Below are 23,717 nucleotides of genomic sequence, written 5' to 3'. Positions count from 1 at the left end.
GGAAATGAAAGTTTCTTTTATTTATTACTTGTACTTATATAGCGCCGTGAATTTACGCAGCTCTTTACATATATATTGTTTACATCAGTCTCTAACCCTCAAAGGGCGTACAATCTAAGGTCCCTTACTCACATTCATACATACACATACTAGGGCCAATTATACAGGATCCAATTAACCTCCCAGCATGTCTTTGGAGTGTGGGAGGAAACCAGAGTACCCGGAGGAAACCCATGCAGGCACAGGGAAAACATGCAAATCCAGGCAGGTAGTGATGTGGTTGGGATTCGAACCAACGACCCCTAGTGCTGCCAGGCATGGGAGGAAACTGGAGTACCAGAAGGAAACCCACGCAGGCACAGGGAGAACATGCAGACTCCAGGCAGGTGTTGCCGTGTTTGGATTTGAACCAATGACCGTAGTACTGCCATGCTAAAGTGCTAACCATTTAGCCACTGTTCTGCTGATTTGGCTCTAGTAGGGGGGGCAGGCCAATACTGAACTGACTAATCTGATTGGCTGTTATGGCCACACAATCATTTTTAGGTGTTCTCACATATCTGCATGACTCACCATTGTGACCTGCTAAACAGATAGGGACTTATTTATAGGGGTCTATCTACCAGGGACCGAGATGACAATATCCTCCTGCCAGAGGATCTAACCCAAAATAGTCGACAGACGCACCAACTCCTATAAAGGGCATCAGCGCACTTCACAACTTCAAGTTGATACGAAACTCATAGAGTGCTTATGTGCAATATCAAAATATTTCATATGTGTAGATTAATACATTAATTAAATAAAAAATATCAGAAAATTCAGAAACATCTTATATGCACCAAATACATAGGCGAATCTCCTATTAAATACTACTTCAGTATTCCACCATCAAAAAAGTGACTAGTGCAATCATTTATTGTAACAAATATCCCCCCCCAAAAAGTCTATCTAGACAATGAGAATTGGAACTTCCGCTGCCTGTTTCCAGCCACTGCGGTGCACCTCCCTCACACCAGCGAGTACACAGGTCGCTCACCAAAGGCTGTGGCCACACATTATAAGCCCAAAAGTGTTTAACAGACAATCCTCGGGTAACACACCACCCTGGCTCCAAGGTGATCAAAAATCAAATAGCAGATTATATGACCTTAAAATTGCTTGCCACCCGATATTGTCCAATTTTAATTGCAACCATTCAGAGAAACACAGAAAAGTGATGGCAGAAAAACACCGAGTGGTCCATCGAGTCTGCCCCCCCCCCTTTTTTTTGGTTTTGTTTCTTTTTTTCATTAACTTTTTTTTGTATAGATATATGCTTGTCCCTAGTAAGTCTGAAGCCATTTACTGTTGACTGGCTCACTACCTCTGCTGGAAGTCTGTTCCAAGCATTAACTACTCTTTCAGTTAAATAGTACTTTCTGAGATTAGTTTTGAACTTTCCTCCAGTTAGTTGGAGGTCATGTCCCTGTGTTCTTGATTTTGGTTTCGTATTGAAAATCCTGCCCTCCTGAACATTATTCACCCCCTTGATGGGTTTAAGGTTTTGAGTAATGTCTTCCTTCTTTCCTCCGGACTGGACATGTTAGGTTCCTGAAGTCGCTCTTGATGTTGTATCCCCCAGATCTACCACCATTTTTGTTACCCCTCTCTGCCATTCCCTCCATTGACTGCCACTCACCCAACAAATTAAATTCAAAATACTAACAACTTGCAAAGCCATCCACAACTCTGCCCCCAGCTACATCACTAACATGGTCTCAAAATACCAACCAAATCGCTCTCTTCATTCCTCCCAAGAACTCCTGCTCTCTAGTTCCCTTGTCACCTCCTCCCATGCTTGCCTCCAGGACTTCTTCTGAGCCACTCCGATCCTATAGAATTCCCTACCCAATCTGTCTATCTCCTACTCTGTCCATTTTTAGGATATCCCTGAAAACTTTTCAGAGAAGCCTATCCTGCCTCTGCATAACAACTGTACATGTATTTTATCCATCAGCTCATCCCCCCAGATATTACCTTTTGCATCACTTGGCCCTCCCCTTTTAGATTGTACGCTCTAACAAGCAGGGCCCTCTGATTCCTCCTGTATTCAATTGTATTGAACCTGTACTGTTTGCCCTCACATTGAGGGCATTTAAAGCGCTGCGCAAACTGTTGCCACTGTACAAATCCTTTATAATAATAATATATATAATCTATATAGAGGAATCGGGACCTCCTTCCTCCTGCCAGTGACCCCTCTAGAAATATAAAGATCTATATAGAGGAATCGGGACCTCCTTCCTCCTGCTAGTGACCTCTCTAGTGATATAAAGATCTATATAGAAGAATCGGGACCTCCTTCCTCCTGCCGGGGACCCCTCTAGTGATTTAAAGATCTATATAGAGGAATCAGGACCTTCTGTCGGTGACCCCTCTAGTGATATAAAGATCTATATAGAGGAATCAGGACCTCCTTCCTCTTGCCGGTGACCCCTCTATTGATATAAAGATGTATATAGAGGAATCGGGACCTCATTCCTCCTGCTGGTGACTCCTCTAGTGATATAAAGATCTATATAGAGGAATCAGGACCTCCTTCCTCTTGCCGGTGACCCCTCTATTGATATAAAGATTAGAGATGAGCGAATTATTCGCCGAATTTGAGGAAGAAATTCGATTCGATGCGAATTTAACTTATAAAAAGGGTTTCTAGGCTTCAGAGAGCCTTTAAATTAGTGCAGAACACTGTACCTTTAATTTAAATGCCCTTGGAGATGAGGAAGGAGAAGGAGAAGGAGAAGGATGAGAAGAAGGAGAAGGAGAAGGATGAGAAGAAGGAGAAGGATGAGAAGAAGAAGGATGAGAAGAAGGAGAAGGATGAGAAGAAGGAGAAGGAGAAGGAGAAGGATGAGAAGAAGGAGAAGGAGAAGGATGAGAAGAAGGAGAAGGATGAGAAGAAGGAGAAGGAGAAGGATGAGAAGAAGGAGAAGGATGAGAAGAAGGAGAAGGAGAAGGATGAGAAGGAGAAGGATGAGAAGAAGGAGAAGGAGAAGGATGAGAAGAAGGAGAAGGATGAGAAGAAGGAGAAGGATGAGAAGAAGGAGAAGGATGAGAAGAAGGATGAGAAGAAGGAGAAGGATGAGAAGAAGAAGGATGAGAAGAAGAAGAAGGATGAGAAGAAGGAGAAGGATGAGAAGAAGAAGAAGGATGAGAAGAAGGAGAAGGATGAGAAGAAGGAGAAGGATGAGAAGAAGAAGAAGGATGAGAAGAAGAAGAAGGATGAGAAGAAGGAGAAGGATGAGAAGAAGAAGAAGGATGAGAAGAAGGAGAAGGATGAGAAGAAGAAGGATGAGAAGAAGGAGAAGGATGAGAAGAAGAAGAAGGATGAGAAGAAGAAGAAGGATGAGAAGAAGAAGAAGGATGAGAAGAAGAAGAAGGATGAGAAGAAGGAGAATTCCAAGCCGGCAAAAAGTGTATCTGCTGAGCTCCGCTATTTCTTAGCGGAGCTCTGCAGATACACTTAGCGGAGCTCTGCAGATACACTTAGCGGAGCTCTGCAGATACACTTTTTGCCGGCTTGGAATTCTTCTTATTTTCATCCTACTTCTTCTTCTTCATCCTCATCCTCAGAAGAAGAAGAAGAGGATGAGGATGAAGAGGAAGAAGAAGAAGAAGTAGGATGAAAATAAGAAGAATTCCAAGCTGGCAAAAAGTGTATCTGCAGAGCTCCTCTATTCTGCAGATACACTTAGAGGAGCTCTGCAGATACACTTTTTGCCGGCTTGGAATTCTTCTTATTTTCATCCTACTTCTTCTTCTTCTTCTTCATCCTCATCCTCATCCTCAGAAGAAGAAGAAGAGGATGAGGATGAGGATGAAGAAGAAGAAGAAGAAGAAGTAGGATGAAAATAAGAAGAATTCCAAGCCGGCAAAAAGTGTATCTGCAGAGCTCCGCTAAGTGTATCTGCAGAGCTCCGCTATTTCTGACAGTTCTCTGACATTCACTCCATACAGCGGTTGAAACATTGTATCTATTTGTTTCCATTTATGAAAAGAAGAATGAAAAGAAGAATGAAAAGAAGAAGAAGAAGAATCTTTTCATTCTTCTCATTCTTCTTTTCATTCTTCTTCTTCTTTTCATTCTTCTTCTTCTTTTCATTCTTCTTTTCATCCTACTTCTTCTTCTTCTTCTTCTTCTTCATCCTCATCCTCATCCTCTTCTCCTTCTTCTGAGGATGAGGATGAAGAAGAAGAAGAAGTAGGATGAAAATAAGAAGAATTCCAAACCGGCAAAAAGTGTATCTGCAGAGCTCCTCTAAGTGTATCTGCAGAATAGAGGAGCTCTGCAGATACACTTTTTGCCGGCTTGGAATTCTTCTTATTTTCATCCTACTTCTTCTTCTTCTTCTTCTTCTTCATCCTCATCCTCAGAAGAAGAAGAAGAGGATGAGGATGAAGAAGAAGAAGAAGAAGTAGGATGAAAAGAAGAATGAAAAGAAGAAGAAGAAGAATGAAAAGAAGAATGAGAAGAATGAAAAGATTCTTCTTCTTCTTTTCATTCTTCTTTTCATTCTTCTTCTTCTTCTTTTCATTCTTCTTTTCATTCTTCTCATTCTTCTTTTCTTTCTTCTCATTCTTCTTCTCATTCTTCTTTTCATTCTTCTTCTCATTCTTCTTTTCATTCTTCTTCTTCTTTTCATTCTTCTTTTCATTCTTCTCATTCTTCTTTTCATTCTTCTTTTCATTCTTCTTCTCATTCTTCTTTTCATTCTTCTTCTTCTTTTCATTCTTCTTTTCATTCTTCTTCTCATTCTTCTTTTCATGAAGAAGAAAAGAAGAATGAAAAGAATGAAAAGAAGAATGAAAAGAAGAAGAATGAAAAGAAGAATGAGAAGAAGAATGAAAAGAAGAATGAGAAGAATGAAAAGAAGAATGAAAAGAAGAAGAATGAAAAGAAGAAGAAGAATGAAAAGAAGAAGAAGAATAATGAAAAGAAGAAGAAGAAGAATGAAAAGAAGAATGAAAAGAAGAAGAAGAATGAAAAGAAGAATGAGAAGAATGAAAAGAAGAAGAAGAAGAATGAAAAGAAGAATGAAAAGAAGAAGAAGAATGAAAAGAAGAAGAAGAAGAATGAAAAGAAGAATGAAAAGAAGAAGAAGAATGAAAAGAAGAAGAAGAAGAATGAAAAGAAGAATGAAAAGAAGAATGAGAAGAATGAAAAGATTCTTCTTCTTCTTCTTTTCATTCTTCTTTTCATTCTTCTTCTTTTCATTCTTCTTCTTTTCATTCTTCTTTTCATTCTTATTCTTCTTTTCATTCTTCTCATTCTTCTTCTCATTCTTCTTTTCATTCTTCTTCTTCTTTTCATTCTTCTTTTCATTCTTCTCATTCTTCTTTTCATTCTTCTTTTCATTCTTCTTCTCATTCTTCTTTTCATTCTTCTTCTCATTCTTCTTTTCATGAAGAAGAAAAGAAGAATGAGAAGAATGAAAAGAAGAATGAAAAGAAGAAGAAGAAGAATGAAAAGAAGAATGAGAAGAAGAATGAAAAGAAGAATGAGAAGAATGAAAAGAAGAATGAGAAGAATGAAAAGAAGAATGAAAAGAAGAAGAAGAATGAAAAGAAGAAGAATGAAAAGAAGAAGAAGAATGAAAAGAAGAAGAAGAAGAATGAAAAGAAGAAGAAGAAGAATGAAAAGAAGAAGAATGAAAAGAAGAATGAAAAGAAGAATGAGAAGAATGAAAAGATTCTTCTTCTTCTTCTTTTCATTCTTCTTTTCATTCTTCTTCTTCTTTTCATTCTTCTCTTCTTTTCATTCTTCTTTTCATTCTTCTCATTCTTCTTTTCATTCTTCTCATTCTTCTTCTCATTCTTCTTTTCATTCTTCTTCTCATTCTTCTTCTCATTCTTCTTCTTCTTTTCATTCTTCTCATTCTTCTTTTCATTCTTCTTTTCATTCTTCTTCTCATTCTTCTTTTCATTCTTCTTCTTCTTTTCATTCTTCTTTTCATTCTTCTTCTCATTCTTCTTTTCATGAAGAAGAAAAGAAGAATGAAAAGAATGAAAAGAAGAATGAAAAGAAGAATGAGAAGAAGAATGAAAAGAAGAATGAGAAGAATGAAAAGAAGAATGAAAAGAAGAAGAAGAAGAATGAAAAGAAGAAGAAGAATGAAAAGAAGAAGAAGAATAATGAAAAGAAGAAGAAGAAGAATGAAAAGAAGAATGAAAAGAAGAAGAAGAATGAAAAGAAGAAGAAGAAGAATGAAAAGAAGAATGAGAAGAATGAAAAGAAGAAGAAGAAGAATGAAAAGAAGAATGAAAAGAAGAAGAAGAAGAAGAATGAAAAGAAGAAGAAGAATGAAAAGAAGAAGAAGAAGAATGAAAAGAAGAATGAAAAGAAGAATGAGAAGAATGAAAAGATTATTCTTCTTCTTCTTTTCATTCTTCTTTTCATTCTTCTTCTTCTTTTCATTCTTCTTTTCATTCTTATTCTTCTTTTCATTCTTCTCATTCTTCTTCTCATTCTTCTTTTCATTCTTCTTCTTTTCATTCTTCTTTTCATTCTTCTCATTCTTCTTTTCATTCTTCTTTTCATTCTTCTTCTCATTCTTCTTTTCATGAAGAAGAAAAGAAGAATGAGAAGAATGAAAAGAAGAATGAAAAGAAGAAGAAGAATGAAAAGAAGAATGAGAAGAAGAATGAAAAGAAGAATGAGAAGAATGAAAAGAAGAATGAAAAGAAGATGTATTCCAGTACAGCAAAAAGTGTATCTGCAGAGAGCTCCGCTATTTCTGACAGTTCTCTGACAGTTCCTTCACATGTACAGCGGTTGAAACATTGTATCTATTTATTTCCGAATAAAAACATCTGTATCCTAAATGGAAACAAATAGATACAATGTTTCAACCGCTGTACATGTGAAGGAACTGTCAGAGAACTGTCAGAAATAGCGGAGCTCTCTGCAGGGACACTTTTGCCGGCTGATCGGGAAAAATCCGATTCGCGCACCCGAATTATGCAAATATTCGGATTCGACGCGAATCGAATTTTTCCTGAAATTCGAAACGAATTCCACTTTGCCTGGTTCGATTCGCTCATCTCTAATAAAGATGTATATAGAGGAATCGGGACCTCATTCCTCCTGCTGGTGACTCCTCTAGTGATATAAAGATCTATATAGAGGAATCGGGACCTCCTTCCTACTGCCGGTGACCCCTCTATTGATATAAAGATCTATATAGAGGATTTGGGACCTCCTTTCTCCTGCTGGTGACCCCTCTAGTGATACAAAGATCTTTATAGAGGAATCAGAACTTCCTTCCTCCTGCCGGTAATCTCTCTAGTGCAGTGTTTTTCAACCTTTTTTCATTCAAGGCACCCTTTAAAAATATGGACAGTTTTGAGGCACCCTTTAAAATTATTGATGGTCCTGAGGCACCCTTTAAAATTATGGACAGTTTTGAGCCACCCTTTAAAATTATGGATGGTCCTGAGGCACCCATTAAAATCATGGACAGTCCCAAGGTACCCTTTAAAATTTTGAACTGTTCTGAGGCCCCTTTACAATTATGGACCATCCCGAGGCCCCCTTTAAAATTATGGACTGTCCTGAGGCACCCTTTAAAATCATGGACAGTCCCGAGGCATCCTTTAAGATTATGGACTGTCCTGAGGCCTCCTTTAAAATTATGGACCGTCCAGAGGCCTCCTTTAAAATTATGGACCGTCCAGAGGCCTCCTTTAAAATTATGGACCGTCCAGAGGCCTCCTTTAAAATTATGGACCGTTCAGAGGCCTCCTTTAAAATCATGGACCGTCCAGAGGCCTCCTTTGAAATCATGGACAGTCCCGTGGCACCCTTTGAAATCATGGACAGTCCCGCGGCACCCTTTGAAATCATGGACAGTCCTGCGGCACCCTTTGAAATCATGGACAGTCCCGCGGCACCCTTTGAAATCATGGACAGTCCCGCGGCACCCTTTGAAATCATGGACAGTCCCGAGGCCTCCTTTAAAATCATGGACCGTCCCGAGGCCTCCTTTAAAATCATGGACCGTCCCGAGGCCTCCTTTAAAATCATGGACCGTCCCGAGGCACCCTCTAAAACTATGGACAGTCCCGTGGCAGCCTTTAAAATTATGGACATTCTTGAGGCATCCCATTCTAAAATGTGAAAAACTATTCCAAAAGTTGTATATAACACTGCAACATCCACACATGTAGGACACCCATCATTATAGGTGATTTATTCTTCCAAAGCAAATACACTTTTGCACACTGGTACTGACTAGTATTCCAATGTTTCTCCTCTCCCTCAGTTTTTCTCCATCACTGAGCTAATGTGACCCCAGCACTGATGGAGAGGGGCAGGGGAGGGTCAAACTAGGATGCTGTGCAGGCTGCTGACATCCTCCTTATCAAATGATGATGTCATTGGTTGTCAGGCCGCTGGCGGGTATACAAGGTCATAATGGTGCACAATGAAAACCTGTGATTTTTCATTTCTAAAAAGCAGGCTTGTTCCACCCGCTGGCTTGTATACAAGTTTTGTGCAACTTTCAGACATTTTGCCAAGACACCCCTGAAGAAACCTCAAGGCACCCTGGTTGAGAAAGGCTGGTGTAGAATACCAAGTGACAATATGTACAGTGTCGTCACATAAATTTTAGTTTTGATAGAAAAAAGGAGGCCGTTATATGTGGCTAAACAAGCTTTTATGGATGCTTTTTTCCAACAGGAGTTGTATAGCCACACTCCAATGGACGTTCTCTTAACACATCTGCTTCTTTATTGAATAATATATCATAGAAGCAGTTGCATCTGGCACGAAGGTATTGACTGTAAGGAATGGAGGCCACTCGTGTTTTGAGGCACCACGCAGCTATAGAGGGGATAATTGTTCTATCCAATCATTAACCACATTTGGGGCCAACACAGGCTGTTCAGCCATTGGTGTGTAAATCTTGTGTCATTACTATTTATACCAGCTCCCCTGCATTTCCACTCTTTTTGATGGATGGCTCCATGTGATGACACAAAGGCACTATGGTGAGCGCTTCATTATACTATAATACTTCAATGTCTTCCTGTGCTCTCCACTTAGTGGGGCCATTTTGTTTTGGATTTGGGCTTACATAGATATATTTTTTCTTACCCTTACCTAAGTGGATGTTTTGGACTATTGACTATCATATTATATTATCTATTTTATACCCCATATACCAATCATTTAGATGCAGGAGCATACTATACACATATATATTGTGGGAACTCGCTTCCAGTGGTAGAGCTTTTCCTTTCAAAAGCACACAGCAACTCGCTTCTTTTTAAGGGCCTTTTTGCCCAATTTTATTTAAAAGAACGTCCCGTCACATAAAGCTTCCCACTCAGGAATATCCACCATCAAGCAAAAACAACAAAGATTCAGTCTCCTGGCTTGTATGCAGTTTGATGTCTGTCTCCTGCAGACTCTTCCCAAATTATGGCTCTCGCACACAGCTGGCCACTAGCACACAGCTAGTCTGGCTTCTACCTTCCTTGGTGGAGCCCTCCTGACTCCGTCTGCCGGGGTGGAGCCCAGAACCATGGTTAGGCCTCTATGAAATGGCCTGCACACACCTGTGCAATCAGTGTCCTGGCCATTTCCAAAACCTGGTCCCAGGATTGGAGATTTTATCCCTCCCAGATCTCTTTGAAATCTCCAGGCTCCAGATCTCAAAACGGACTTAATGAATAAATGAGGAAACCGAAAAGCCAGTTTCCCCTGCAATACATCAACCCCTTGGAGCCCCTCAACCTGCCTGGTTGAGAATCCTGGGTGAAATAACCTTTCCACATCGTGACAGATTGCCACACTGTCACAATATATATATATATATATATATATATATATATATATATATATATAATCTCAGGGGCGGACTGACCATTTGGAAACTCGGGCACTGCCCGGGGTCAGTAGGGGGCCCCATGAGATGCCCCTGGTACCTTTTTCATATGCTTTTTTGAGTTTGGGCAAGGACATAGGGGCCCCATGACCCCCTGTTGCCCGGGGGCCCCATGAGTTGTCAGTCAGCCCCCGATAGATAGATAGATAGATAGATAGATATTTTATTCTTGTGTGTCAAACAACAAGTAGGACACTCTTTTCTGATCTATGGCATTGATTATATTTGACAGATTCCCTCAATGGCCACCGCTATGCGGTCCTTGCTGGTGCATGTGTGTCTTTGCCTGTCCTCCCCCTGATGTGTCCACTTGGAGAGCATCGCTATCCAATTCTTTATGAATATCTGTTACCTATTAGGTGATGTGGTGCAATCTGTAAGAGTTTGGGTAACCAGCTTTTTTCTATGTATATGAATATGAATGCTGCGCTACCCAATTAATAAATAATAAATATGTGGCAAAACCAAGTGAAATGAATAGAATGATATAAATTAATGATACATGCAACAGGTGAACAAATAGAAAATAATGATAAATGATAATAAGACAATCAATTCAGTGAATGAAGAATAAACAATATGAATATATCATAACTGATCGTGACCCGATATGTGAACACAAAATAATAAATGGACCCTTCGTTTTTATGTAAGTAAGCACTTTGCTGCTTTTATTTAATAAATGGTTTAAACCTACTTCACTATGGGAGTTCTTTTGATTTAACTTTCCATGTGGGGGCCCCTTAACCCCTCGCCCTCCACAGGATTTACCCCCCTTCATGACCAGGCCATTTTTTGCGTTACGGCGCTATGTTACTTTAACTGACAATTGTGTGGTCATGAAATGAAATGAAATTGACGTCCTTTTTTTCCACGAAATTTAAGAAATATTCCTCCTGAGCTAAAATAGATAAAAATAAATCAAGCTGCTAACACCCTAACCCAGTGCTTGAAATTTTCACTCGCCTGCTCGCCAATGGCGAGTGGAAATTATGGTGGAAATTATGGTGGGGGCGAGTGTGTCACCAAGGGCCATCTTGCTGAGCAGGCTCGGAGCTCAAGCCGGATCTGTCATTGGCACTGGGAGCCGTCAGACTGCTCAATAGCTGAGTGCAGTGAAAGCAAAGCAAGGAGTGTGTGCTGTGCTCTCTGCCTCCCCCTAGAGTGCAGTACTCAGATTTGTGAGTGAACAACGAAGTACTGCAACTTTTTATGTGTGTGTTTGTACGTGTGTGTGTATGCATGTACAATTGTACATGTGTCTGTGTGTATCTGTACATGTATCTGCGTGTATGTACATGTATGTGTCTATGTGTGTGTGCGCATGTATGTGTGTGTGTAGGTACGTACATGTGTCTGTGTACATGTGTCTGTGTATTTATGTACATGTGTCTGTGCGTGTGTATTTCTGTGTATGTACCAGGGACAGACTGACAACTCATGGGGCCCCCGGGCAATAGGGGATCATGGGGCCCCTGTGTCCTTGCCCAAACTCAAAAAAGCCTATGAAAAAGGTACCAGGGGCATCTCATGGGGCCCCTACTGACCCCGTGCCCGAGTTTCCAAATGGTCATTCCGCCCCTGGTATGTACAAGTATCTGTGTGTATACGTGCCTGTGTGTATACCTGTGTCTCTGCTGTGTGTACGTGTGTGTGTGTGTGTGTGTGTGTGTGTGTGTGTGTGTGTATGTACATGTCTGTGTGTGTGTACAGGTGCCTCTGTGTGTGTTTGTTGGTGGCGTGTAACTCTAAGGCCTGGCTAGTAGCTCAGGACTTGAAATTTTAAGCCCTGCCCTAACCTATACTAAAAGGTGCAATAGCAAATAAACAATGATATTGGTGTAGCGCTACAATATGTGAAAAAAAAAATATATATATATATATATGTCGATCCAATAAACAACACAAATAGGTGATGGATCCTCCATTGATAGGGATTCACTTTGTATAGACCCACTTTTTTTCCCACGAATCTATCTTTCTTTCGCAGGTATTTGATCGACTGCGGTTTTTATTTTTTGCGCTATAAAAAAAAACAGTGTTTTGGACTTTTTGCTATTAAAGATGTCCAGTAAAAAAATTTAAAAAAATAAAATTTCATCATAAATTTAGGCCAAAATGTATTCGGCTACATGTCTTTGCTAAAAATCCCACTACATGTAAATTAATTGGTTTATGTGAAAGTTATAGCGTTTACAAATGGCGGTATAATGGGATTTTTCTTTATTCTACTAGTAATGGTGGCGATCAGCGACTTTTAGTGGGACATTCTGACACTGGGGGGAACTGACTTGGTGTCAGTGACACCAATACAGTGATCAGTGCTAAAAAAAAGCACTGACACTGTACTAATGGCAATGGGAAGAAAGGGGCTAATGTGAGAGGAGATCAAAGGGTTAACTGTGTGCTGGGAGTGTTTTACTAGGGGACCGGGGTATTCATCACTGGAAGCACACTGATCGGGATGGCTGTACTTTGCACAGCCATTCCGAGTAGTGTACTCGAGCCGAGAGGGAGGAAGATTGTAAACAAAACAATATTACTCCCTGTCAGAGATGCTCAGTAATCACCGGACGTCGGTGGGTAATTACCGGCCGGGACCCAGTGATTGACATCCGTGGCCATGAATTGCAACGCGGGTAGGGCGCACACCTCCTACCCAGAAATGCAAAATCACGTATATATATACACGTGATTCTGCACACAGGTGCCACCCTGTAGCAGTATATCTGCTATTGGGCGGTCCTTAAGCGGTTAAGAGGAGATTGGCTGATCGCTTACGTGAGGGTTTGTGATGTTATTTGGTATTGGTGTTCCTGGACCCCTGCTCCTGGTCTTGTCTGCTTCCTTTTCTACTCCTCTTTCCTTTCTATTTTTGTTTGTCCTTTGTGAGGCTGTGGATAGCTGCCTTTGAGCTACTGTCAGTGTTCTATCACTGTTTTTGCAATCTATGTGCCATTGATAGCCCCTGCGTGGGCACACCTTTTGCTCTGTTGGTGTTAGAGCACTAGGTTTCTTTATTTTTTTATGTGCAATTGTTAGCTCCTGCGTGGGTGTGTATTGTTGCTCACGTTTTCTTGAAATGTTTATAAATTAATAAAAACCATTGAAATACAAAAAATAGTTTTCATATATTTTGTAATAAAAATGCTTTGCAACATGCAGTATGTGTGCGTGTATGTAAATATATTTCAAATATATTTTTGTTCCAAATGAGCTGGTGAGTGACAGCTGAGGGTGCGAATGCTGGCACAGGAAGGCTACATGCGGTGCATGCACACCCCCTACCCGGAACTGCACAATCACACATATATATATATATATATGTGTGTGTGATTTTATACACCCATGCCGCCGTATAGCAGTATTTATGCTATAGGGTGGCACGGAACCGGTTAAAGTGTTACTAAACCCACAACAGTAAAATCAGTCTGTTTATGCCGTAAAGCATGCTTGTTATATTTACTGTGGAACCTAAGGGGTTAATCCTCTGCATTGTGTAAAAAGGCTGTTTGATCCTGTATTCTCTGATCCTCCCCTTCTTCTGCTGTCCCCAATCCATCTGTTAGTACAGAGCTCTAGGAGTCACTCTGCACATGCTCAGTTTAGTGTGTATTGCTAGAGTTTTTTTTTTCTCTTTGGGAGAGTGTATGTGATCAGCACAGGGCCAATTAGCACTGTCCAGACAGAGTGTCAGGGGTTATGCAACCTCATAGGACAGTTGGAGCAAAATGAAAACACCTCCTACAAGATTAAGCAGTGCTCTGCTGGACACTGATAGAAGTCACAAGACTGCTATATACTCCTGATGGTATTCAGCAGTTTATATTTACTAAAATAATTGCATTTCCACATTGTGTTTACTGTGGGAGACTGGATATAGTGAATGCAGGGTCCTGCGTGTAGTAACACTTTAAGGTAAGGATTGCAGAATGTGCTAGTGTGCGATGCATACTAACACATTATGTCTTTACCTTGCAGGGGATTTTTTTCAATGGATGTAACACAATTTATACTCTTTCCAGAAAAGCTGCCTTGACGTCAGACGACCATTAGAGGGCAGTGCTCCCTATCGGATTACTGATCATTGGCAGTCCCCTTCCTCACTAGTAGACGTGTTCCTCTAATTATAGATGATCCATAATTCAAAGGAAAAAATCAAACAAATCCATTCCGTGGAATTCTCGAATCACACAAAGCTGATCAACATGTCTACATGCTTCTCTGTGTATGTCTTGTTCTGTGCAATGAGTGTGTTACTGCAACACATAATGCTGTTTGATATTAGCACCAATCCCCCCCCCCATCTTCTCTCCCCATCCTTAATGATATATTAAATTAACCCTTTCCAAGCAGCAAACTCCTTTCCACATCTGGCTTTCATAATGTCCAGTCCCAAAAAGGAAAATGCTAAAGAGGGGCTACATCAACTTAACAGTAATTGAAATGATAGATTATTGGAAAAAGAAATGATAGCAATAGAAATAACAGGAAATATGAAGGATCGATGGCGTGGGTGCTGCATACACTGCAAAAAGAAGAATCTCAATCATATAGTCCAAAAATCTGTCTGCAAGTCAGAAAAGCTAAAACATGGTTCCACTGGGGCTCGAACCCAGGACCTTCTGCGTGTAAAGCAGACGTGATAACCACTACACTATGGAACCAATCTGTCAGGATGTAGGAAAACATTGTATCCCTTTTTACTACCTTTGTTCTTGTATGGAACATGTTCAGTTTTTACAGGATTTTAATACTGTTAGCAAAAAGTATCCACTTCTTTCTTTTTTTTTTTTCTCTTTGAAATGGGACTTTTCCTACCACTAGATAGCAGCACCCATGTATCTCTCACCACACTGACCTATGCAGCAGATTTATAGAGGAATTTGAGGTCTGAGGAATACATGGGCCATACACACACAGCTGGAACCAAAAATCTACATATGCAGTATTCATCTAAACATGAGCACTTTAGGTGCATATTTTGCGCAGGATCGCAGGAATATTTGTTCCATACTTATGCGTTTGTCAAGGCGGCTTGATGACTTTCTGCATGTATGGGCTGTAATATGGAAACTCAGGATCACCCCCCATTACTTGTAACATTGACAGACTCTATTGAACTTGCACAGGTAAACAAAAAACCAGCTTCATTCAGTGCCGCTTCACACTATCGTGCGGGAAACCGCATCGCACCACATTCCTATGCAATTTGTTTTGAGCCATTCATTTTGTATGGCTCAAATCGCACTGCACCCGCAGAAAAGGTGCATGCACTACTTTTTTTTTTTTTTTTTCCACACTGGAATTGGATGACATGAGTGTTCACACCCATGTGATCTGATTCAGCCAATCGCACTGCGTTTTGTGACCTGTTTTTGGGGTGTTAACATGGACACCCACAGCAGTTCATATGAACAAAGAGCAATGTGATGCGCAGGAAACGCACAGGAATCGCTACAGATCCTGCACCACATCAGTGTGAACTGGCACTTGGCAAAAATAAAACAAACGGTCCATACTCCTGGTCAGGGGCTGACTGCCAACTTTTGGCTGAGGGGGCAAATACAACGCAGATGTCCATGGCACAGCCCCCTCCTGCTCTTCTTCCCTGTCTTCTCCCGACTCCCATCCCAGGCTGAAGATCGGCTCCAGGTACTCTCTGCTCACCTGGCAGGTTGGGATGGACAGCGCCTGCTGCACTAACTCCAAGTTCCTGAACTGGCCAGCAGGGGGAGGTTGGGGGCTGCAGGGGTGGAGCCAGGGCAGCTTGTCGGGGTTAGCAGGGGGAGAAGAGCCTCCGGTGGGGCATGGAGCTGGCCTCTACTCCGCCATGGCATACACCATCCCAGGGGCGGACTGACAACTCATGGGGCCCCCCGGGCAATAGGGGATCATGGGGCCCCTGTGTCCTTGGCCAAATTAAAAAAAGCCTATGAAAAAGGTACCAGGGGCATCTCATGGGGCCCCCTACTGACCCCAGGCCCTTGGGCAGTGCCTGAGTTTCCAAATGGTCAGTCTGCCCCTGCACTATCCATGCCTGCACACTACCCTCGTCCTCATCCTGAACTCAGTAGGACACCAGCGGGGGCTTTTTGCTTCTCTTCACCAGGAAGCCTTTAGGCACGTCTGCGGCGGAAGCGGTGCGGTCTTTTCACAGGACATCAGAGCAGCCCAGGGGGCAATTGCCACCCCTGCTGCTGGTATAATAAAAATCAAACGCTTGGCTCACCACCACCAACTTGTCCCCTAACAGGAATATGTCCCTGCTACCTCAGGGGGTCCCAAAAAGAAGGTTTGAAGCTGTTATACAGGGTCCACCAGCAGTCCACCACTTTGACTTCACCAGTGTGTACTGCTGCACACTCCACTTCACAGACAGCTGCTCACACCTTCCTGTTCCTCTATAGGCCTCTCCTACAGGTGGCTTAACCACTTGACCTCTGGAAGGTTTTACCCCTTCTTTCGGTGGTATTTTTTATTTGTTGCTATAAAAAAGAAAAAATTTTGAACATTTTGAAAAAAAAACACGTTTCTCTTAGTTTCTGTTATAATATTTAGCAAAAAAATAATCTTTCTTTATAAGTTTAGGCCAAAATGTATTATGCTACATTTTCTTTGGAAAAAATACCCCAAATCAGTATATATTATTTAGTCTTGTGAAAATTATTGAGTTTACAAAATATGATATATATATTTAAAAGTGAGAAACCTGATGGCCATCTTATTTCTTGAGGCCCTAAAATGCAAGAACAGTACAAATATCCCCCAAATGATCCATTTTTGATAAGTAGACAATCTGAGGTATTTAGTAAGTGGCATGGTTAGTTTTTTGAAAATTTAATTTTTTTGTCACAATTTTTTGGAAAATTAAGATATTAAATAACATTTATTTTCCATTTTTTTTTTTTTTACATTCTGCCACCATTGCAGTACAGCGTCATCATGACTGGTGTGGCAGTGATCAGGGATACTGGTGAAAGTATATAAATAAATAAACATGTTTTATCCAACATTTTTAATATTTTTTCTTTTTACATTTTTTTTACATACTGTCATCAGAACAGTTCATTGTTACCATTATGACACTGTACTATTCTGGACGGTGATCAGTGAATTATTTTTTTTACACTGTGATTACTTGTTACAGTGATGATCACTGTAACAGCAATCATTTGAACTGTCAGTAATGGCTTTCATTCATGACTCTTGTTTACTATTGTGATTTTGTGATTGCCCCACAGCTATCACATGGTACAAGGTGCTGTGATTGGCTCAGGTACCATGTGATAGCTGTGGGACAATCATGGCATCACAATAGTCATGAATTTAAGCCTCGTTATCATTTGATTGCTATGATTGGTCATAGTGATAACATGATACCCGGTGGCTCACAGAGCACTGTGATCCGCTGTGTTCCCCTGCCTGGAAAAGCTGCCGGAAAGTGGCTAAGCCAGCCCTTCAGGATCAAAGTCTCTGTAATCAGTGTTTGGAGGTTCTTTGCCAGACAAAAGTCTCTCCAAAACCTCTGAATTCTAAGTCCCAAACAGGGAATTAACAATCCTAGAAGCCCTGTAAATCAGTCCTCTCCAAGCAGGCTACCCAGGAACCCCACACTCTGCATGAGTGAGAACCCATGACTACTTAAACTGTATAAAATTCACCTCCATTAAAGGGACCACAACCCAAACAGCAGGGAAATATACCTGCCATCCCCAACAGATCCCCAGCATCCTGTACAATGCACACATGTTTACTTTGGATTGAACGTGCTTACACACATAAAATCTGCAGATCTATACAGGGCAGGATGCAGCTAAATGCATCACACATTTTTATTTGTAGACCCAGCTGTGTTTATATCTCTATTGATTCCTATAGTGCTGAATTTAGATGTGTACAAACCTATATGCTATCCAAAGGTATTGTTTTAGATGCCTGTGTGAATGAGCCCTTACAATGTCTGCTGCTTGAGAGAGTTTGTTACATTTGGAAGTATCTATCTGTATTAGAACAGGGGAAATTGCTGGATTGGGTGATAATCTTTTTATGCCTGTTCTTTTCATGATAGAGAATTGTTTTGTACCACGCTCTGTCTCATACAAGATTAAATTCCCTTTTCATTATTACTGGTCAAATTTGACTTAAGCCATGTTTGTAGGAAGTTTATCTTTAATTAACAGCGATACCTGACAGCACTAATATGAGATAATTACACCTCCAGGGACTAAGGATGAATCACAGCTTCTTAATGTTCTCTTTTGTGATTTCTTCTCAATGCAAATTATTATTAGGTTATGTAAGCCTGTTTCTCTGACCTGTATGTTAGGACACTCCTAGACCTTTACCATTACAGCTTTCTCTCCTAATAATTGATATTGTTATAAAATATTTGATATGTTATTGATATTTTGTTAAAGATGAACATTACTCCCCCATGTACTTCTTCCCTCTTATCTGTACTGCTGTTTTATCTTCAATAAAAAAATACTCATCCTCTGTCCCACTGTGATCCACTGTCTAGGTGACATAGCCCAGGTCAAGCACCGTCATCTTGATCCTCTTTAGCTTGCTGCCCCTTCCGGGTTTAGATAGCCAGCTACTGATGACACACTGGGCCCACCCTTCGGCTTCTTTGTGTTCCTGGTCTTTCAGTCTTCTGGGAGATGTAATGTGAGTATCCCAGGAGGCTCCAGGACCAGGGACATGTCAGTCTGGCCTAGGCCAGAATTATTATTATTATTATTATACAGTTTCTATATATCGCCAAGAAGTTTGCTCAGCGCTGTACATTATAATGGGAGACAGTACACGAGACAGTACAGTAACAATCGGGCGGACTGACAACTCATGGGGCCCCTGGGCATTAGGGGATCATGGGGCCCCTGTGTCCTTGCCCAAACTCAAAAAGCCTATGAAAAAGGTACCAGGGGCATCTCATTGGGCTCCCTACTGACCCCGGGCCCTCAGGCAGTGCCCGAGTTTCCAAATGGTCAGTCCGCCCCTGTTAACAATACAATACATGAGGGGTTCGAGGGCCCTGCTCCTTGGAGCTTACAATCTAGGAGAATGGCAGGAGGTGCTGATTGTAATTGTAGCTGGGAGGGGGGGGGGTTTAAATGGAACAAATACCCTTTTAGGGCATTATAGATGTCATACCTAAAGTTTCCCAAAACCTAGAAATATTAATGTTGTCATGATGCTGTATGATGACATAAAACACTAGTGTGTATGGTTAGGGAGTTTTTTTTTTCTTTGGGAGGGTGCATGTGATCAGCACAGGGCCAATCAGCGTTGTCCTGACAGAGGGTCAGGGGTCTTGCAGCCTCATAGGACAGTGAGAGGAGAATGCAAACTCCTCCTACAAGCTTTAACCAGTGCTCTGCTGAACACTGATAGAAGTCACAAGACTGCTATATACTGCTGATGAGAAAAGGTATTTAGCACTTTATATTTACTAAAATAATTGCATTTCCATCAAAATGTGTTCTGTGTACTGTGGGAGACCAGATATAGTGAATGCAGGGTCCTGGGTTTAGAAACACTTTAAAAATCAAGCATCTAAAACCAAAAATACTCACCTTGTCTGACTAGACTTCAAATGATGTTAAACCCAAAAATAACATTTTTATATATTGCAACTCAACAGTTCTTAGGTGTGGTGGCCGCATTAGGTTTTTTAAAATCATTTATGTAAAACTTTTTATCCCAAACGGAAAACACAGTTTTATAACTGCTCAAATAATGTTAGTTTAATTTGTTAGTCATGCCTACAGTGCCTTGATAAAGTATTCATACCCTTGAAATTGTCCACATTTTGTCATGTTACAACCAAAAACGTAAATATATTTTAATGTGATAAACCAACACAGAGTGGCACATATTGTGAAGTGGAAGGAAAATGATAAATGGTTTTCAAAATTTTTTTTACAAATAAATATCTGAAAAGTGTGGCATGCATTTGTATTTAGCCCCCTTGAGTCAATACTTTGTAGAACCACCTTTCGCTGCAATTACAGTTGAAAGTCTTTTTGCGGATGTCTCTACCAGCTTTGCACATATAAAATGTGAAATGTTTGCCCATTGTTCTTTGCAAAATCGTTCAAGCACTGTCAGATTGGATGGAGAGTGTCTGTGAACAGCAATTTTCAAATCTTGCCACCGATTTTCAATTGGATTTAGGTCTGGACTTTGACTGGGCCATTCTAACACATGAATATGCTTTGATCTAAACCAGTAGCTCTGGCTGTATGTTTAGGGTCATTGTCCTGCTGAAAGGTGAACATCCACCCCAGTCTCAAGTATTTTGCAGACTCTGTTTTTCTGCCCTGTATTTGGCTCCATCCATCTTCCCATCAACTCTGACCAGCTTCCCTGTCCCTGCTGAAGAAAAGCATCCCCACAACATGATGCTGCCACCACTATTTTTCATGGTGGGGATGGTGTGTTCAGGGTGATGTGCAGTGTTCGTTTTAAGCCAAACATAGTGTTTAGCCATTTGGCCAAAAAGTTACATTTTGGTCTTATCTGATCAGAGCACCTTCATCCACATGTTTGCTGTGTCCCCCACATGGCTTCTCACAAACTGCAAATGGGACTTCTTATGGCTTTCTTTCAATAATGGCCACTTCTTCTTGCCACTCTTCTATAAAGACAAGATTTGTGGAGTGCACGACTAATAGTTGTCCTGTGGACAGATTCTCCTACCTAAGCTGTGGATCTCTGCAGCTCCTCCAGAGTTACCATGGGCCTCTTGGCTGCTTCTCTGATTAATGCTCTCCTTGCCCGGCCTCTCCATTTAGGTGGATGGCCATGTCTTGGTAGGTCTGCAGTTGTGCCATACTCTTTTCATTTTCAGATGATGGATTGAACAGTGCTCTGTGAGATGTTCAAAGCTTGGGATATTTTTCTATAACCTAACCCTGCTTTAAACTTCTCCACATTTTTATCCCTGACCTGTCTGGTGTGTTCCTTGACCTTCATGATGCTGTTTGTTCACTAATATTCTCTAACAAAGGACTTCACAGAACAGCTGTATTTATATTGAGATTAGATTAAGACTATTTACTAATTGTGTCTTCTGAAGGCAATTGGTTCCACTAGATTTTAGTTAGGGGTATCAGAGTAAAGGGTGCTGAATACAAAGGCATGCCACACTTTTCTTTTACAAATAATTTTATTGCAGAATAGATAACAGCAGAGAATCAGTCAAAAATAGATGCATTGACTGACAGGGATATAACATACAAGTTTTCTGGTGAAGAATACAGAGTATGTACTAATGGAAAGTCAAAAAAATAAACTTCGTACACAAGTGCCATGTATAAAAAAGGAAAACAAATAAATAATACATGAAATAATGTCCAAATAAAAGTCCCAATCCAAAGAATGAAGATATCTTAAATCCAATGTGCTCCAAGAAATAAATGTACTCACCAAATATAGTGGACTCTCAGTGATTAAGAGTCAAATACGCTTTGTGGATATTATATATCCTTCCAATAAGGGTTTCCACTGCTCAGAAGAATGCTCCAATAGAAGGATTTCCCACACAATTCGATCAGTGTAAAAAAAGAAAAAACTGATAGTGTATTATTTTACATATTATTTATTTTATTTATTCATATGTATATGTTTTTTTGCGCTGTGTTTTTTATTTTTACCTTCTTCATATTGACCATAGATGAAAAATGTGTAGCTGTACCTGGGGTGGAGTGCACCACCAGTCCTTTCCTAGGTATGCCAGAGGTAAAAGGTACAAATTAATTTCCTAGAGTCTAGACTCTCATGGCTGTTGAAACATTCTAATAAAGCATCTTCATTACAAGTACTCATACCTTCTCTAGCTTCTGTTAGATATGTTAAAAGTGAAGCAGTACCAGGTTATTCTATGAACCGATTTGGGCAGCATAGAAGCCATAACTACAGTCAACTGATTAGATAGCTTGGCCATACCAATAGCCCTGTTTATTTACGTGTAATCCCGATTGCATGCTTCGATTAATAGAAATCAGTGCAATGATGTAACTACAGGCAGATGTTTCAATGACAATCTGGTTTATGAGATCTTCATGTGATATGCTTCATAACAAGCTTTAATGATTTCATTGCAGCAGTCCCTTTGAAACCACACTCTGCTAATCCATGTAATTTAATTTCTAGTTGCTCTCCCCTTTGTGTGACACTCCTCCTTCTCTTTGTATTACGTACAGGACCAGTTAGAGGTAAACACACACATGATGAGTGGTCACAACTACGAGAGATCATCTCTAACCTTGCCTAGTACTAACTAGAACTCTCTTATTGTCTGCACCAGATTGAATGCTATGGGCTGCGGGACATCTGTAAAGACTGAAAACCAAAGCAAGAAATCAGAAAAAGGTAAGTGAAATATCACATACACAAGTCTGAAATATGAGCCATACTTATATACTGTAAATATGCTGGTTTGTTCTTTCTGATAACATTTGCCATAACATTATGTAAGACAACAGTTCTGTTTGTATGCATTTCTTTTATTCTAATTATGTCTTAGTGATCTTTGTAGTTTTTCTTTTAAATTAGACAATTTATGATTTAAGGGTTTTTTATGTTTATGCCTAGATCAGGGACGGACTGACCATTTAGAAACTCGGGCACTGCCCGAGGGCCCGGGGTCAGTAGGGGGCCCCATGAGATGCCCCTGGTACCTTTTTCATAGGCTTTTTTGAGTTTGGGCATGGACACAGGGGCCCCATGATCCCCTATTGCCCGGGGAGTTGTCAGTCCGCCCCTGGCCTAGATACATGCCAAACTGGTAAAGTATTATTTCTTTAATAAGTTTTAAATAAAATAATGTTGTTAGTTTAGAAATAGTTAATAAATTCATAGAAGGGTGGAGTACTTTGGCAATGAGGATCGATTATATAGATTATTCAATCTGGAGAGGAGGCGATTGAGGGGGAATATGATTACATTGTACAAATATATCAAAGGTGACTTCAGTAACTGTGATAAACTTTTTAGTTTAAGGTCCCTGAAGAGGACATAAGGCCACAATTTGCAGCTAGATAAATGAGGTGTAACCGTATATTGAGGAAAGAGTTCTTTGCTGTTAGAGCAGTAAAAATGTGGAACTTCCTCCCCCAGGAAGTGGCCCTAGCTGAGAGTCCTGACAACTTCAAAAACAGGAAGAGGAATGTACAGGGCTATGGGAATTGTTAAGTTAAACTGGATGGACCTTTGTCTTTTTTCAACTTTATAAACTATGTAAGTTCCATGCCCCCTCTTCCACCATTGCTGGTATTGTTTAAATAATCAGTTACAAGGTTTTTAGCTCTTTTAGTAAATATAGTCACAAAATTAAAAATATTGATATAACAAAACAGAGATAGCGTGATCACATACTCATGACCCATGCATGTACACACCGGCACAGATGAGTACTCACTGTACTAATAACAGGTAGTATACAGAGTGCTACTAGTGCTCTGCAAGTTATGCATTCTTGTGAAACTGTTGGACTCCATGTTTTTCAGGGTGTGAAAAAAAAAATCATGTGCATAAGAGAAATGCATTGTGTGACCCATAGGGTGAGGTGTATACGAATTTGTTGCAAAAGCTGACTATGCATGCCTGTAAGCTTTTTTTGGGCACCAGTTTAATAATGGATCTCTAATGATGTGTACCGTATGTTCTAATTATTATAGAAATCTACCTCTCAATGATGCTGGAGACCCCCCCCCCCCCCGTTAATTTACAGCAGCACTGCAGGGGTTAATAGTAGAGGTTGTGACTGTGAAGGAT

At 40.4% G+C, this 23,717-nt stretch overlaps 1 protein-coding gene and 1 non-coding gene across 2 annotated transcripts in view; one reads left to right on the top strand and one right to left on the bottom strand.

Annotated features, from left to right (window-relative positions):
- Positions 1-14,526: 14,526 nt before the first annotated feature.
- Positions 14,527-14,599, bottom strand: TRNAV-UAC (transfer RNA valine (anticodon UAC)). Its single transcript has one exon. It is a non-coding gene; the product is annotated as a tRNA-Val (tRNA).
- Positions 14,600-22,180: 7,581 nt separating this feature from the next.
- Positions 22,181-23,717, top strand: part of PPEF1 (protein phosphatase with EF-hand domain 1) — a 63,504-nt gene continuing 61,967 nt past the window's right edge. The window contains exon 1 of the mRNA XM_089683873.1: positions 22,181-22,313. Coding sequence (XP_089539999.1) covers positions 22,259-22,313 — 55 coding nt within the window. The 5' untranslated portion in view covers positions 22,181-22,258. The remainder of the gene's footprint in view (positions 22,314-23,717) is intronic.

This window comes from Staurois parvus, unplaced genomic scaffold (assembly GCF_062004578.1).
Source record: "Staurois parvus isolate SC_StPar_1 unplaced genomic scaffold, SC_StPar_1.0 ptg000327l, whole genome shotgun sequence".
NCBI classification, from domain to species: domain Eukaryota; kingdom Metazoa; phylum Chordata; class Amphibia; order Anura; family Ranidae; genus Staurois; species Staurois parvus.
This window is presented reverse-complemented; position numbering and strand designations above follow the sequence as displayed.